The sequence below is a fragment of the Salvia miltiorrhiza genome, chromosome 3, assembly GCF_028751815.1.
Source record: "Salvia miltiorrhiza cultivar Shanhuang (shh) chromosome 3, IMPLAD_Smil_shh, whole genome shotgun sequence".
NCBI classification, from domain to species: domain Eukaryota; kingdom Viridiplantae; phylum Streptophyta; class Magnoliopsida; order Lamiales; family Lamiaceae; genus Salvia; species Salvia miltiorrhiza.
Window position 1 is genome coordinate 54,983,256 of NC_080389.1, and position 17,121 is coordinate 55,000,376.

The following is a 17,121-nucleotide window of genomic DNA, read 5'->3' on the forward strand; positions in this document are numbered from 1 at the left end:
GTTAGGGATGGAATTGTACTTGGACACAAGGTCTCCAAAGCCGGATTGGAGGTGGATCGAGCAAAGATAGTGGCCATTGAGAAGCTTCCACCACCATCCAATGAGAAAGCCGTGAGAAGCTTCCTTGGACATGCCGGGTTCTATCGAAGATTCATCCAAGATTTCTCAAAGATCACCAAACCCTTATGTCACCTTCTTGAAAAAGATGCAAAGTTCAACTTTGATGAAGATTGTTTGGTGGCCTTTGAGAAACTCAAAAAGGCTTTAGTGAGTGCTCCCATCTTGATCACACCGGATTGGTCACAACCGTTTGAGCTCATGTGTGACGCAAGCGACATCGCCGTCGGGGCCGTTGATAAACATGCATTTTTTACCTCTTAGTGTGTCATATTTGATGGTTAGTTATGAGGTTTTTGTGTGTTTGATGGTTTATTTTGAGCTTATATTGGTTTTTGGTCAAGAACTTGTCACTCGCTTGTGTTTGAACGTATTTTCAGAAATAAAGAAGAAGAATTTGGAAGATTTGGCTGAAATACAAGTTGTAGTTCATCTCGAGAGGAGTTCGTGAGCGCAAACGGTTCGTAAATCGGAGTTCGGACGAGGGAGAACGAGCCAAAACAAAATCACTGCGCAAGGCCGCGCGAGGTCGCGCGGTCCAGGCGCGCGGCCGCGCGACCCGACCGCGCGACGATGGCAGAAGTTGCTGGACTGCTCACGCGGGCACAGCGCGCGGGCGCGCGAGAAGGCCGCGCGAGCTCGCGCGGTCCAGCCATGCGGCCGCGCGACCCGGCCGCGCGAAACGCCGAGTTCCGCCCAGTTTTTCCGATTTTTCACTAAAAGCACGTTTTTGGAGTATTTTCGGGCTTAGACGACCTAGGGCTCATAAATACCATCTTTTAGCTTATCCCAGACACCTTTTATCACCTTTTATCATATTTTGACTTTTCCTGAGAGCTGTGAGACACGGAGAACACCATTGGAGCAAGAACTGAAGACTCTCGAATTCTACTACGGTTTCATTGTTGAATGTTTATTTGTGTATTTGAGATATTGATTTTTAGTCATATGTCTATGTGTGGCTAGAATCCTTTTTCCCAGGGTTTATGGAGTAGACATGATTTGAATTTCTGACTGTTTGATTCAATTAATTGAGATTGTTTTTCCTTTTTATGTTCTTGTTACAATTGTTTGCTTTATTGATTGGCCACCAATTTAGCATAATCATAGGTTTTAATTTGAGATCGGGAGATGATAATTATTACCTGAACTAAGAACATAGAACACATATATTTAATTCTAAAGGGAATTGATATTTGTGAGGGCGTTAATCCTATGAGCTTTTAGGAGTTGCATGTTAGAAGTGCGATCCGGGGACGGTAGCCTTGCATGTAATCAACGGTTTGTATGCCACGGGAGTGGGTATAGACTAGTTTTGAGATTGCCTTAGGAATCATCTTATTAATTGAACTGAACATGTTAGTTAGGAGAATCTGTTGAAACCTTTGCCTTGGGAAATCTTCTCTTATCTGTTTATCTGTTTCGCAGCTTGATTTATTTTCTTTCCTGCTGTTTATTTATTTTGTTCTTTACAACAAAAACTCTTAATTTCGTTTGTCCAGATAGAGTAGAATAATTTAGGATAGGAATTGATTAAATCAGTCTCTGTGGAATACGACCTTGCTTGCTACTGTACACAATTGCACCCGTACACTTGCGGCGTGTTAAATAAAATAGCGAACAGCCGTGTTGGGGCAAAAGAAAGACAAGCTATTTAGAGTCATCTACTACGCTAGTAGGACTCTAGATAAGGCTCAATCAAACTACACCGTCACTGAAAAGGAACTTTTGGCGGTTGTGTATGCCTTCGACAAATTCCGCTCCTACCTCATTGGCACAAAATCTATTGTTCACACCGACCATGCGGCCATCCGATATTTATTTGAGAAGAAAGATGCCAAGCCGAGGTTGATAAGGTGGATCCTCCTCCTTCAAGAGTTTAATATTGAAATCCGAGATAGGAGAGGATGTGAAAATGTTGTGGCGGATCACCTTTCAAGACTTGAGAATCCCGTGGAAGGGGAAAATGCCGATGTGCCCATCAATGAGAATTTTCCCGATGAGCAAATCTTGCAAGTCAAGACCCACACCCCATGGTATGCGGACTACGTCAACTATCTTGCATCCGGCATTCATCCACCACCCGAGTTGAATCGTTACCAAAGAAAAAAATTCTTTCATGATGTGAAATTCTTCTTATGGGATGAGCCGTTCTTGTATCGACGATGTGCCGACACCATCATCCGGCGGTGTGTACCCGAAGAGGAATGGGGAGCTATTATGAGGGAGTGTCATTCTTCCCCTAGTGGAGGGCACTTTGGCACCAACCGAACCGCTTTTAAGGTGCTTCAAAGTGGATTCTATTGGCCAACTATTTTCAAGGATTGCCACTCATTTATTTTGAGTTGTGATCAATGCCAAAGAATGGGAGGAATATCAAAGAAGCACGAGATGCCCCTTAACAATGTGATTGAAGTTGAGCTCTTTGACGTATGGGGCATAGACTTTATGGGCCCATTTCCAATGTCTTTCGGCTTCCAATACATCTTGTTGGCCGTGGAGTATGTTTCAAGATGGGTGGAAGCAATTCCTACTCAAACCAATGACTCCAAAGTGGTGATCAAGTTCCTTCAAAAGAATATTTTGACAAGGCATGGAATTCCAAGGGCCTTGATAAGCGATGGAGGATCCCACTTTTGCAACAAGTGGATGGAAGGACTTCTCAAAAAGTACGGGGTGAAGCATAGAGTGACAACGGCTTATCATCCCCAAGCCAATGGTCAAACCGAGTTGGCAAACCGGGAGATTAAACAAGTGCTAGAGAAGACGGTGAATGGGAGCCGGAAGGATTGGTCTCTCTTGCTTGATGACGCACTTTGGGCATATCGAACGGCGTACAAGACACCGCTTGGCATGTCACCATACCAACTTGTATACGGGAAGTCATGTCATCTCCCCGTAGAGTTAGAGCACAGGGCATATTGGGCGGTCAAGAAGCTCAATTTTGATTTCAAGAAGGCCGGCCAAGCTAGAGTCTTTCAACTCAATGAGTTGGATGAATTTCGAAGTGAGGCATTTGCAAGCTCAAGCCTCTACAAAGAGAGGACCAAGAGGTTTCATGATAGGATGATCCACAAACGGGAATTTGCACCCGGGGATGAGGTCCTTCTCTTCAATTCCCGCCTTTCACTCTTTCCGGGAAAGCTCAAGTCCAAATGGTCGGGCCCATTCCTCATCAACAAGGTCTCCCCCAATGGAGCTATTGAATTGAAGGGCAATGATGGACGCACTTTTGTGGTGAATGGCCAACGCATTAAGGCATACTTTCGAGCCGAGCCACGAGAGAAAGTGTCCGTCATCATTCTCGCCGAACCAAAGACATGACACCATCATGAAGACGTCGAGCTCACGACGTTAAACTAAGCGCTAGTTGGGAGGCACCCCAACAAGGTATCTTTAATTTTTGCAAGTTCAATAAACACACATATACATAGGTATTATATATTCATCTATGTATATATTTTTATATGTGTGTGATTTCTTTTGTTTGTGAGTTTAATTCCCTTTATCTTAAAAAAAAAAAAAAAAAAAATTGAGAGAAAAACGCATAAAAATTGAATTTTTCAGAGGTGAGCACGCCCAGGGTACCCGCGGTCACCACCCGCGGCCGCGGGGTGGGACCGCGGTCGATGTGCGCTGATCCAGGGATGTCCCGCGGTCACCACCCGCGGCCGCGGGCGGGACTGCGGGCCTCCTGGCCCCGCGTTGACCTGCTTTGACTCTGGTTTTTAACCCTTTTTCACCCTTTTTCCTCACCTTTCACTCTCATTTCACACCACCCACGAAATTACACACTCTTCCTCTCTACTTTCACTTCCAAATCCAACTACAAGGTATGTTTTACTTGCTCTCATTCCTTCATTTTTACATTCTAAGCATGATTTAGAAGATTTTTACCGATTATTTTGTGATATTTTGCATTCTACATGTTTATATGCAATTAGGGCTCAAAATTAGGATTTTTCCTACATTGTGCTACATGGTTGAATTGATGCTTTTAATTGCTTCTATGCATGTCTAGGATGATGGGTCTTTCATTTATTCGCAATTTAATCGGTGAATTTATGCTTAATTGACATTCTTGCTTAAGAATTTGCTTGTGTTGGGTGTAGATAAATGTCTAAGTTTGGGGGGGAGATTTTGGTGATTGTGGGCTTAATATTGATGCTATGTGTTGTTGTGAGATGCATTGTGATAGTGTGATTTATTTATGTGCTTTTAGAATAAGAATTCGCCCGTTTCCCGGGCTAAATTGCTTAGTTAAGTTGATAGTTAAATTGTTTTCTAGTATCTTATTGTTGTCATTGTTGTGTCAAATAAAGACTCACACTTAGTTTTGTAGGCACCTTTTGCTATGGCACCACGTGTAACAAAGGGCAAGGGAAAGGGGAAGGCCAGTACCTCCCGCGCCGATGAGGTGACTATCACTCGGCACAATCCTCAATTCTATGGGATTCAACTTCCTACTCCGGACTCCCGCGAACGTTGGGAGCAACTTTGTGCCATTCCTCACCGGCAATGCCGGTATATTTGCTCGGAGACTATCGAGGCCATGGGAATAGCCGAAGACATTTGGTCTTTGGCGGATAGAGGCGGATGGCGGCGAGTAATCACCGGGGGATGGTTAGCATACCGAGGGCTCACTCTTGAGTTCCTCTCCACATTCAAGCTCATCAAGTCCAACGGAGCTCCATCAAGAATCTCTTTCCAACTCGGGAATGAGCCCCGAGAGCTAACTATTGATGAGTTGGACGAGATTTTGGGTTGCCCCCAAGGAGGAGCATACGCCGGTGGGTTAGAGTTCAATCCCACCCGTATGTGGGAACGATGTCACTTTCGAGGCGTGGAGGAGATTGCAGGCTATGACTCCCGGCGATCAAAGGCGGCGTCATTGCGCAACCCGGTTATCCGCCTTACCCAACGGGCCTTCGGGTTCACTTTCCTAGGTCGGGAGAATGTGGGCTTTTGTCGGTCGAATGAGCTCTTACTCATTCAAGGCGCCCTCACCAACATCTCCTTATCTCTTGGGTGTCTTTTGGCCGACCAATTCGAATCTCAAACTCACACAAGAGGGGGCAAAATATGCATTGGAGGCATGATCACCCCTATAGCGACACATCTTGGGGTGGCTATTCAAGAAGACCCCATCTCCCGTGACATCCTCCTCGACCGACATTGCCTAGTGCAACAACACTTTCTCGCCTCCGGGAGACGGCTTTTGTGGATCCTCAAGGGGGACAACGGCAATGTGTACCTTCCATTGCCCAATCCGGCCCTTACCACCATCATAGGCCCCGAGGAGGCCGCTAACCTAGGCATGCGTCAGCCCGCCCACTTTGCCGCCACCATTGCTCACCTCCAAGGCGCACATGAGCAAGAACACGCCCCCGAGGGCGAGGAGGAAGAGCAAGCATTTGAACAAGGTGGTGAGATACCTCAATCACCCCCGGCGTATCCCGGAGGGGGTGCCAGATTTGAGGATAGGATGATGGGCCGCTTTGACTCCTTCCAAGCCGCAAACATGGCCCGCTTTGATGCAATCCAAGAAGAGCAAAGAAGGCAATATGAAGCCTTTTTGCAATACCAAGAGGATGAGCGGCGCCGCTACGAAGAGCACATGCGCCACTTCCATGCCTTCCATGGCCCCTCCCGCCACCGTAGTCGTGCCCGTACCATTGTGAGTCCGAGCCAACTTATCCTTCTCTTTTCCTCCAACCTTATTTCCACTTTGTGTGAAATAAGTTTGGGGGGGAGGGGGAAGATGGATTAGTTGTCTCGTTTATCTTGTGTTTTTGCATGTTTTGTTTTTGTTATGTTTTGAATAATTGAAAGACTTTTTGATGTTTTGATTTTTGTTGGGATAATTGTAACAAATTTTGTGAGGATGATTTGTTTGTTATTGGGCTTATGATATGATTGTGTTTTTTAAAAGAAATTGTTATGTATCACTTGTTGATTTTGCATGAAGAGTTTGAACTTGTGATGATGAGCTAAATGTTGTACCTCCAAGAACTTGAAAAAGAAATGAGCTTGTGAGAATTGAGCCTTTGATTGTCATACATTTACAATCTCATTTTGTTCTTGAGTGTAAATCATTTGAGCATGTGTGTTGATCTCTAGAACTTGCCATGAGTCCTCTCTTGAAAATAAAAGTAGATGTGTTGTTAATATTGAAGTGATTTAAGGCCATCTTTGTTAGCCACTTAACTCAAATTGTGTCCAAATTCTCATATGATCCTAGTTTACCCCTTTTGTGCCTTGTAGCCTTTCTTTGAATAACCAATAATAAAGGGGTAGAACCTAGAGTATTGGTGGTTGCTTTGATGAAGAAAAGTTTGGGAAATGATTGAAAGTGCTTATCAAGCTTTGATTAAGTGAAAATCACTAGTCCCCTATGAGCTCAAAAAGAAAAAGAAATGAAAATGAATGTGAATAAAAGAGCATAAAGGGGAGTGATTTGCCTTTTGAATAATGGCCATGATAGATATCACTAAGGATGAAATGCAGGGATTGTGGTTTATGTTTGATAAGAGAAATAGTGAAGTCGATTTGTTCATTATGATTATTTGATCGTGGGATGAGTCACTTTGCCTAAAAACTACTCACCTTACCAAAGAACCCTCATTACAACCCAAGGAAAGCCCTTTTTGATCTTTATTTATAACACATTGAAGTATAAAGAGTTAGGATAAATGGCAAGCTTATGGTAGATTGCATGCATTGTTTCAAGTTGAGTGCAAACACGTCCATTCTAAACACTTGAGAGTTGAGTGCACCATTGAAACATCCACCTTGTGAGGATTCAAGCTTGGAGGCTATAATGTTGAACTTACTATCACTTGTGACTTCTTGAAATGCATATCTACTTATGATACACTAGTGAAATATTTTGAAAAAATTGAAGCCCTTGAAATGACATCAATTCATGCTTACATGTTTGTTTACTTTTATTTCTTTCTTTTTGTCGTTTGGGGACAAACAACGCTTTAAGTTTGGAGGGTTGACAAACATGGATTTCATACCTCAATATCACACGAATTGTTGTCATTTTTCCCCATGAATTGATTGCATATATGTGTTTGTATCCCAATTTTGAGTATTTATAAAGTTTTGATTGCTTGGTATAGTTTTGAGTATTTTCAGGGCAAATCAAGAGTTGATTGGAGAATTGTGAGAGCATAGGATCGAAGTACGTCTCGAGAGGAATCCATGAGCGTGAACGGCGCCCGAATCGGAGCTCGGACGAGGGAGAACGGGGCCGACAAAGTCAGCCGCGCACAGAGGCCGCGGCCGCGGTCACGCGTCCGTGGGGAAGGTATCGCCCGCGGTCACCACCCGCGGCCGCGGGGTGGGACCGCGGGCTAGCTGCTCAATTCCAGGGGTGTACCGCGGTCACCACCCGCGGCCGCGGGCTGGGACCGCGGGTCCCCCCCACGGTCACCACCCGCGGACGCGGGGCGGGACCGCGGGTTCCCTGAGTTTTGCCCACGTTTGAGCACCACGGGCGCGGGCCATGACCGCGGGAAAAGAGCGGAGTCGCGTTTTTCAGCCCTTAAACCCCATTTTCCCCTTTTTTTCTCTCATTATTCTTCTTCTCCATCACTCATCTTCCCCAACACTCCACACACTAAACCCTAGCCTCCTTTAACACACCCATCTACCATTGAAGACCATTGAAGAGAAGAGAAGGAAGAAGAAGCTCATAAATAGGATTTGTCATTTCTTACTCTCTCTTTCATTATGTACACCTTTAACTTTGATTTATTGTGTTTGAACATGTTAGGCTAAATTTCTCTTTGATTTGGGGATTAGGCTAGATGATTATTGTAATGGATTGATTATTTATGCTCAATATAAATCTTGTTTGTTCATTTGCACATTATCTTTTCAAACCCTTGATTTATTTCTTGTATGGATTGTTGGCCACATTCTATGCATTTCTAATTTGCACTTTGAATCGGGAGAGGATAATTGCAATAGATAAGGTGTTTGAAACATATCAATTCGATAACCGGGAGGTTGAGAGTTGGGTGAGAGTATGTCGATCTTTGTGTGCTTTTGGGAGTTATAGGTTAGAAGTTGACCGGGGACGGCAACTATGACCCGTAATCTACCGCTCTAGTCGTCCGGGAGGGGGCTAGAACTAGTTGGGAGATCACTCTAGATAATTAGGATTGTCAAGATTAATATTGAGCTGTAATTGAAGTCTTTTGCTTAATCATCGATGCCTAGTCCCTAAATCGCCTTAATCATCTTATTAATCCACTTGCTTATTTGGTTTTATTTGTCTTTGCACTTGTTAAGTAATTAGTTGATAATCAAACCAATCACTCCATCGTTTAGTCTAAATAGCTATAGCATAATGACTTAAGGTAATCACTAGAATTTGACTACTAATCCTTGTGGAATACGACCTTGCTTCCCTATATTGCAACTACACCGTATACTTGCGGCATAGTAAAAATAATAGCGAACATGGAGCTCGATGAGTCGGTAAGTGGCAACGTCTCCTTTGGTGATGAATCTAAAATTCCAGTTAAAGGAAAAGGGAAAATTTTAATTCGCTTGAAGAATGGAAATCATGAATTTATTTCCAACGTTTATTATGTGCCCAATATGAAAAATAATATCTTGAGTTTGGGACAACTCTTAGAGAAAGGTTATGATATTCACATGAGAGATTATAACATTTCAATAAGAGACGGCAAAAATAATCTTATTGCCAAGGTGCCAATGTCTAAAAATAGAATGTTCTTATTGAATATTCGAAATGACGTGGCAAAATGCCTGAAAGCGTGTTACCAAGATAAGTCTTGGTTATGACACCTACAGTTTGGGCACTTAAATTTTGGCGGCTTGGAGTTGCTATCAAAGAAAGAGATGGTGAGAGGTCTACCATCCATCAAACATCCCGATCAACTCTGCGAAGGTTGTCTACTCGGGAAGCAGTTCAGAAAGTCATTCCCAAAGGAGTCAAGCTCAAGAGCTCAAAAGCCGCTGGAGTTAATTCACGCTGATGTGTGCGGGCCAATAAATCAAAGCTCCCTCGGTAAAAATAATTATTTTCTGCTATTCATTGATGATTTTTCTAGAAAAACGTGGGTATATTTCTTGAAGCAGAAGTCAGAAGTATTTGATGCATTCAAGAAATTCAAAGTTGCCGTCGAGAAGGAGAGCGGACGACAAATCAAGGCCCTGAGGTCCGATCGAAGTGGAGAATTCACATCAAGGGAGTTTCTAGAATTTTGCGAAGCAAATGGAATTCGACGGCCCCTAACAGTTCTGAGATCCCCCAACAGAACGGAGTGGCGGAAAGGAAAAATAGGACAATCATGGAGATGACGAGGAGCATGCTAAAGACGAAAAATTTGCCTAAGGAGTTCTGGGCAGAAGCAGTGGCATGCGCAGTGTACCTGTCCAACCGATCGCCGACAAGGAGCGTGTGGGGAATGACTCCACAAGAAGCTTGGAGTGGGAGAAAGCCAGGAATTTCCCACCTAAAGGTATTTGGGAGCAAAGCCTACGTGCATGTACCAGATGATAGAAGGAAGAAGCTCGACGATAAAAGCGAAGCATTCATCTTTATCGGGTACGACTCTAACTCTAAAGGCTATAAGTTATATAATCCAAATACCAAGAAAATGGTGATAAGTCGAGACGTGGAGTTCGACGAAGAAGGAGTCTGGGATTTCAGCTCCAACGGTGACTTCACCTACATCCCACAGTTAGAAGAACAAAGAGCAGAAGAGCAAGTTGGAGAAGTCCAACAAGAGCCAGTGACTCCACCAGCTTCACCAGTGCCAGTCACTGAAGACTCGCCACCATCTTTCTTAAATGAAAGAGCCACACCACGAGCAAGGAATTTGGATGAGATATATGAAGACACTGAAAGGTTAGAAGATCTCACCTTGTTTTGCCTATCTGCTGATTATGAACCTGAAGCAGCAAATAGTGAAAATTGGCGAGTTGCAATGGACGAAGAGATCAAAGCTATAAACAAGAATGATACGTGTGAGCTCGTGACACTACCGGAAAGGCACAAGGCCGTTGGAGTCAAGTGGGTGCATAAGGTTAAGAAGAATTCCAAAGGTGAAGTTGAAAGATATAAAGCAAGGCACGTCGTGAAAGGATTTTGCCAAATTCAGAAGTTTGCTTGGAACGAAAAATCAAGTTTAAGGTGGAGTGTTGGAATATAAAAATAAACTTGATTTTTTGAGTGAAGATATTTTAAAAGAAAAATATAGAGAATTCTAGAAAAAGAAAGTGAAGATATTTGTATTAGAAATATCTAGAATCAAGATATTTTAAGTAGAAAAATCTAGATAGAAAAAATCAAGAGAATTCTAGAATTCTCACTTGACTACTATATATATGTGGAGGTTGTATCAATTGTTGAGAAGGAAGTGAATTGAAGAAAAATTGTGTTAGTAAACAACAATCCTCCCACTCAAATTCCTAAACACACACACGTCCACAACCAATTTTTCTAAATTTCCTCCTACCAATTAAATAAATTCTCCATTATATATTCTTATATTCCAACAAGAATGATACAAAATTGAAAGTTTCAATCGCCATTTTTTTAACGAATTTTAACTTAAAATTAAATGATTAGATACTTATTAGCAACATTATAAACGTCAAGCCGAATTTGTAAATGAGGTCATAGTCGTAATTTAATTGACAAGTAAAACTAGACAAAAATTTGTGTGTATCCGTACTAATTAAATTTTAATTAGAATATATTAATCTTCATTTAATTGCCACCTCGAGGATTCATAACTTATTGAAATAAAAAACTAAAGTAAATTATTAGCCATCACCTCAGAGAAAAGATACACCTAGTTAAAAATGCACACCAATTTCCGCATGTTTTGCTCAAAAACCATGTTTCTTGTTAAACAGCTTGAAGAAAACAAAATTTAACTCTTCTCTTTAGTGTCGCTTTAATTAAAAACTCATTTGTTAAAAATAACATGTATTGAGCTTTAACGTCTCAATCCTCGCTTTAATTAAAAACTCATTTGTTAATTTAATAGTAACATGGATTGAACTTTAACGTCTTAGTCCTATAGAGCAATAATTATGTTTATTGTAATAAACGTTTCAGCTTTCCACCACTACCATAATATAATAGGCGATCGTCGTTGGAACATTACATATTTGTCCAATCTCATACTATTTCTCTAATTTTCAGAATGAAGTTATTTAAAGCAATCATGCTTCTCCAAACAAATTTAACCATCATAAAAATATATAGTAAGGACCACTCTACAAAATTGACGTACCCTAATTTCATTTTTTAAGGGAAAACAGTGTCATTGAATAGAATTTGCGACAATACATTGCTGTTTTCTTTAAATTGATAAGCAGCAACAATAACGTTAACTGGGTTCTGCCAAAAATAAATTTATTTAAACCAATCGTGCATCTCTATACAAATTAAACACTAGTATTACAAATGCTTTACATTTACAATTAAGTTATATGGGCGTGTGATATATATATTCATTATTCTTTTTACTTTTTCTCTCTCTGAGGCAAGACTTACTGTAGGTTCGATCGACAGCTGTTGCCTCTATGTATTTAAAAACACACTTGACTTGTTCATTCTCTCTAATCCTCAACACAAATCCATTAATTCCCCTCTCTCTCTCTCTCTCTCTCTCTCTCTCTCTCTCTCTCTTTGTGGTAATTAAGTTAAAGTCAAGAATGTTTCCTATTTCGAGTGATGGGGTATCTGAGGATCCTTCCATATTTTTGGAGCTAGAAGATCTGCTTGCCGATTGTCCCATTCCACAGGGCAATCAAAATACTGAGAAAAAGAGGCCCAGAAAATTTGCATCGACGAGAAGCCAAGATGACTCAAAGAAGACTGCTCATAAATTTATTGAGAAGCAGAGAAGGCATGAAATGACAGCCCTTTATGCTTCACTCAGATCCCTTCTTCCTCTCCAATATGTCAAGGTTTCTCAAATCATACTTATATTAGCAGACACAAATTAATTTATATCAAAATATATATGTAACATATATAGATGCTTTCAGATTTGTTCACGGTTTATATATTTTTGATATTTAGGGGAAGCGCGCTGTATCTGATCACATGCACCAGGCTGTCAATTATGTTAACGATATGAAGATGAACATTGAACAACTGCAGAAAAGGAGAGACAAATTGAGAAATATTACCACTTCTGCTGCTGCTGCTGATGATGATGATGGTGATCCAAACACCACCGTCAACGGCCATGATTGTGTGAAGATAACCCTTTTCAGAGATGGGATTGAGATCTTGATTACTCATAGCCCCAATGACAACATTTTCCCCCTTTCAAAGGTGCTTGCAGATTTGCTTGATAGACAGCTCAACGTCGTTCACTGCGTTTCTACCACCACATCACACTCAACTTTCCTCCAAACAATTCATATTGAGGTAAAATCAATTTATTCTACTAGTCTATATTCTTTCTTTAATACTCCGTCACTCCCACTCTAATAGTCTCATTTTTCTTTTTGGGATGTCTCACTAGAATATGCTCATTTTTCTTTTTGAGTAAAAATAATTTGTACTTATTAATTGGTGTGGACCACACCACTTTCCTCCTAAAAAATACTCCCTCCGTCCACGAAGGAACTTCCTGTCTTTCCTTTTTGGGACGTCCACGAAAGAACTTTCTACCTATTTTTGGACTATACCCCACCACTTATAATTACTCTTACTTTTCACTTTTCACAACTCTCAATATTAATTATGACACCTTTTCACCACTCCCAATACACTCAACTACCTTTTCTTCACTCTCAATACACTCAACTACCATTTTTCCACTCTCAATACACTCAACAATATTTTTTCTTAAAACCCGTGCCACTCCCTCGTAGAAAGTTCTTTCATGGACGGAGGGAGTAAGTTTCTTAATTTTGTGTCTAAAAGAGGGAGCTAATTGTTAAAATAGGACTGTAACTTTTAGTGTTTTTCAAAAAGAGGACAATATGTTACGAAATTTGAAAATGAGGATTATAGGTTATGAAATTTGAAAATGAGGACTACAATTTCCATTTTTTACATTTATACTCCTATTTAACACATCAAAATGAGGACTATAGCTTCCATCATGGTCCGAAATAGGAGTATAAATATAAAAAATGAAAATTATAATCCTCAGTTTCAAATTTTCGTAACTTATAGTCCCCATTTTCAAATTTTGTAACATATAGTCCTCTTTTTTCGAAAATACTAAAAATTACAATCCCGTTTTAACAATCAGCTCCTAAAAGAAGTGAGCTTATATACTCCCTCCGTCACCAAAATAAGTTCCGCTTTGGAGACGGCACATGTTTTAAGAAAAAATGGTAAAGTGTATTGATAGTGGAGAAAAATATGTTATAATTAGTATTGATAGTGATGAAAAAGTGAAAAAGTGTTATAATTAGTATTGGGAGTGATGAAAAAGTGAAAAGTAAGAATAAATAAAGTATTATTAGTGGTGGGGTTACTGGGGTAGTTGTCCAAAAATGGAAAGAAATAAAGAGGAACTTATTTTGGAGACGTCCCAAAAATGAAAAAGATGAACTTATTTCAGGGACGGAGGGAGTATAAGAATGAGACAGATGTAGTAATAGATTTGACTATCATGAAATACTCCCTCCGTCCGCCAAAAGTGGACCACTTTGGCTGGACACGAGATTTAATAAAATTGGTGATAATTTTGATGTAGTGGAGAAAGGGTCCCACCACTTTATGAAATGTGTGGTTCAGATTGAATTTGAGGTGATTTTTTTGTAAATAAAGAGTGTTTGTAAGGATAAAAGATTAAAGTGGATGGTGTGACCATTTCTATAAAAGGAAAGTGGTATACTCTTTGCGGACGCCCGATATAGTAAAAGTGGTCCATTTTTTGCAGACGGAGGGAGTAGTATTTATGTATATACTAGTTTAGTATTTATAACTAATAAATTTCCATTTCTTATTGAATGGTTATACATAAACTTGATTGCAAGAATGAAAAATTAAGATAATGATATCATGAGGTCTAGATATATACTCCATTTGTCCAATTATAAATGTCTCATTACTTTTGGGTATGAAGATTAAGAAATGTGTAGAAAGTAGAAAAAGTGAGTTGAAAGAAATTATTTAAATATTAGGTATAGAGAGAGAATATATTGTCAAAAAAGAGTTGAGACATTTGTAATGAGACATCCCATTATGGAAAGTGAGACATTTGTAATGGGACGGAGAAAGTACTATCAAATAGATTTAGGAGGTGTTTGGTAAAATAATCCCCCTTAATAAAATGTTTGGTTTGCATGATTGGATCCATGATTGATAACTCGGCCCGTATCTAATCACTCAAATGAGTGATTATTTATCACCTCAAAGTTGGGTGGATTATTTAGATTTTAATTTTGTTTTCGCACGAATAATGCAAAGAATGGAGAATTTTTTTTTTCTTCGAACAATTGTACGAATGATTGTTGCATAGTACTCCCTCCATCCCACTTCAATTGACACACTTGCCTTTTTTGTTTGTCCCACTTCAATTGGCACTTTCCAAAAATAGCATGTGGTCCCTACCTTCTCTACACACATTAAACAAATGGCCCCCACCCATTTTACACACTCAACCCTTTATTCTTAATCTTCGTGCCCAAAGTAAAAGTGTCAATTGAAGTGGGACGGAGGGAGTATAATATTCGTAGTTGCACAAATATTTTTTGTGAAATCTTTGTCTCCATTGTTGCATGGTATGATATTCGTAGATGCACAAAAAAAAATTTGCGAAATCTTTGTTATCTTCGTTTTCTGTTGTTGCACAGTTTAATGTTCGTAATTGCACAAAAGAAAGTTGTGAAATATTTGTTATCTATTGTTACATGATATGATATTTGTTGTTGCACAAAAAACACAGCAAGATATTGAAAGATACTCTTACCAGCAGAATTTGAAAAATAAATGGCCAACATTAATTTTCATTCCTCACATTAAAGTAGGTTTTTATTAGAACTCCTCTCTATACATATATGATATATATGGATGGGGAATGACTACGATATACACACTTCTTTACATATAAAATACGAACTAACTAAAATGTATGAATTCTGTGTAAAACACGTATGAATTCGTTGTGTAACTGTATGAATTGCGAAAATAATTTGTTTGCTACCTATGAGATTTGAACTTGGGACCATGAATTCATCCAATAAGGTGATGAGTTCAACCATAGATCTTGATGATTTAAGGGCTAAAAATAGTTAATATTTTATATTCTAAGAAATGTTTTTATTTTAGCCCACCTCTATATGGATGTATTTATAAGGTTTCCGCTAACGTAATTCTTACGTATGATTTCTGGTTCTTTTATTTCATACATTGAAATTTATTTGATTTCATATCTTTAGGTTAATGATTCGACAAACATTGATCTACCTGAGCTACAAGAGCGACTGCAAAATTTGATTAGATTTGCTTAAATGCGGAAGCGGACAGCTTGAGAATTGAGGTGGAATTCGCGAATAGGAATCAATGGCTGTTTCTAGTATAGTAATTTATTGTTAGTCTGCATTTATTTTGATGGATAAATTTATCATGGAAAAAGAAGGGATCAGAAAAATTTATGTCTTTAAATGCCTTTTTTTTCTGACATTTTGTACAAAAGAGAACTTCATCATTTTCCTTCCTTATTTTCACTTTAAGCACGGATAATATATTAATTCGATCATTAAAAAAAATAAAATTAAAATTAAAACTCATTTTCAATTGTAGCAACCTAGCTAGCTTTGCCCCAAGAGTCTTACTAACATATTTTGTACTCAATCACATACACTTTAATAAACTTCTCAGTAGGTCACCGATCATGTTCGTTAAAAAAAATAAAAATAAAAATAATACTCCCTCCGTCCACGAAAAAGAGTCCTGTTTCCCCTCTTTTTTTTTGTCCACAAAAAAGAGTCTTGTTTTGCTTTTTATACAATTTTACCCTTCTTTAACTTATATATTTACTCTATTTGCCATTTATGGACCCACCCCAATAAATCATAAACAATCTACTTATTTCATTAATTAAACCATAATCAATTTTCCACACTTAAAATTAAAACGCATTTCACTTTCTTAATTCCATCAGGACTCTTTCTTAATGAAAACGCATTTCACTTTCACTTTCTTAAACCATAATCAATCCTTCCCCCTTTTTTAATTCCATCAAACGCATTTCACTTTCTTTCATTTCTTTGGAACCTTAGTTTTCTTCCACACTTGCGCCGCCTCTCTCCGGCGAGGGTGACGCCTCTCTCTGCTGAGGCCGCCCCTCCTGATGGCCTGAATTGGTGACCATTGATGGCCTATGTAGGTGGCGACAGAGAACGTGGCGGTGCCAGCGGGATTTGAGAGAGAGAGAGGCGCGACATCAGGCAGCGCGGCGCAGCCTCTCTTTCCCGGCGAAGAAGGCCACCGCCGACCGCCTCTCTTCCCTCTGAGCCCGAAACTCGGCGCCGCCTCTCTCAAATCGCCGCCTCCATCTGAGCCCGAAACCCTAAGGTATCGTCTCCCTCAAATCGCGGCCTTCCTCTGAGCCCGAAACCCTAAGGTGTCGTCTCCCTCAAATCGCCGCCTCCCTCTGAGCCCTAAACCCTAAGGCGCCGCCTCCCGCAAATCGCCGTCTTCCTCTGATTTTCGGAGATGAATCGACAAATAGACAAATTGATTCACAGTCGCCGCCTCTCTATGACTCGCCGCCTCTGTTCTTTTTGTTCGATTTTAGGTGGTGAATCTATTTATGTGGTGGTGAATTTGTTCTATTTTTCGATTTCACGTGGTGGCTGAAATGTTGGTTTTGTGAGGGGGGCTGGTGATGCCATATTTTTGTGATGTCTGTTGGATCAGAACATGAAACTGCATTTGATGCTTTGTCTTGGTCTGTGTCGCCCTATGATGACAATTGAGGTCTGAGGGTTACTAAGCTTTTTTTGATGAATGAATTCAAGTTTCAGCCGAGA

The 17,121-nt window shown here is 40.1% G+C and overlaps 1 protein-coding gene across 1 annotated transcript; it reads left to right on the plus strand.

The window, feature by feature from the left end:
* The first annotated feature begins 11,566 nt into the window (after positions 1–11,566).
* Positions 11,567–15,794, plus strand: LOC131014504 (transcription factor bHLH126-like). Its single transcript, XM_057942496.1, has 3 exons — positions 11,567–12,084; positions 12,200–12,553; positions 15,526–15,794. The coding sequence occupies exons 1-3, from the start codon at positions 11,698–11,700 to the stop codon at positions 15,595–15,597; spliced, it is 813 nt and encodes a 270-aa protein (XP_057798479.1). The 5' UTR covers positions 11,567–11,697; the 3' UTR covers positions 15,598–15,794.
* The last annotated feature ends 1,327 nt before the right edge of the window (positions 15,795–17,121 follow it).

Coding starts and splice junctions, on each gene's coding strand:
- LOC131014504 (XM_057942496.1), top strand. CDS start 11,698: ATGTATTTAAAAACACACTTGACTTGTTCATTCTCTCTAATCCTCAAC. Junction 12,085..12,199: donor TTCCTCTCCAATATGTCAAG/GTTTCTCAAATC, acceptor TTTGATATTTAG/GGGAAGCGCGCTGTATCTGA. Junction 12,554..15,525: donor TCCAAACAATTCATATTGAG/GTAAAATCAATT, acceptor TCATATCTTTAG/GTTAATGATTCGACAAACAT.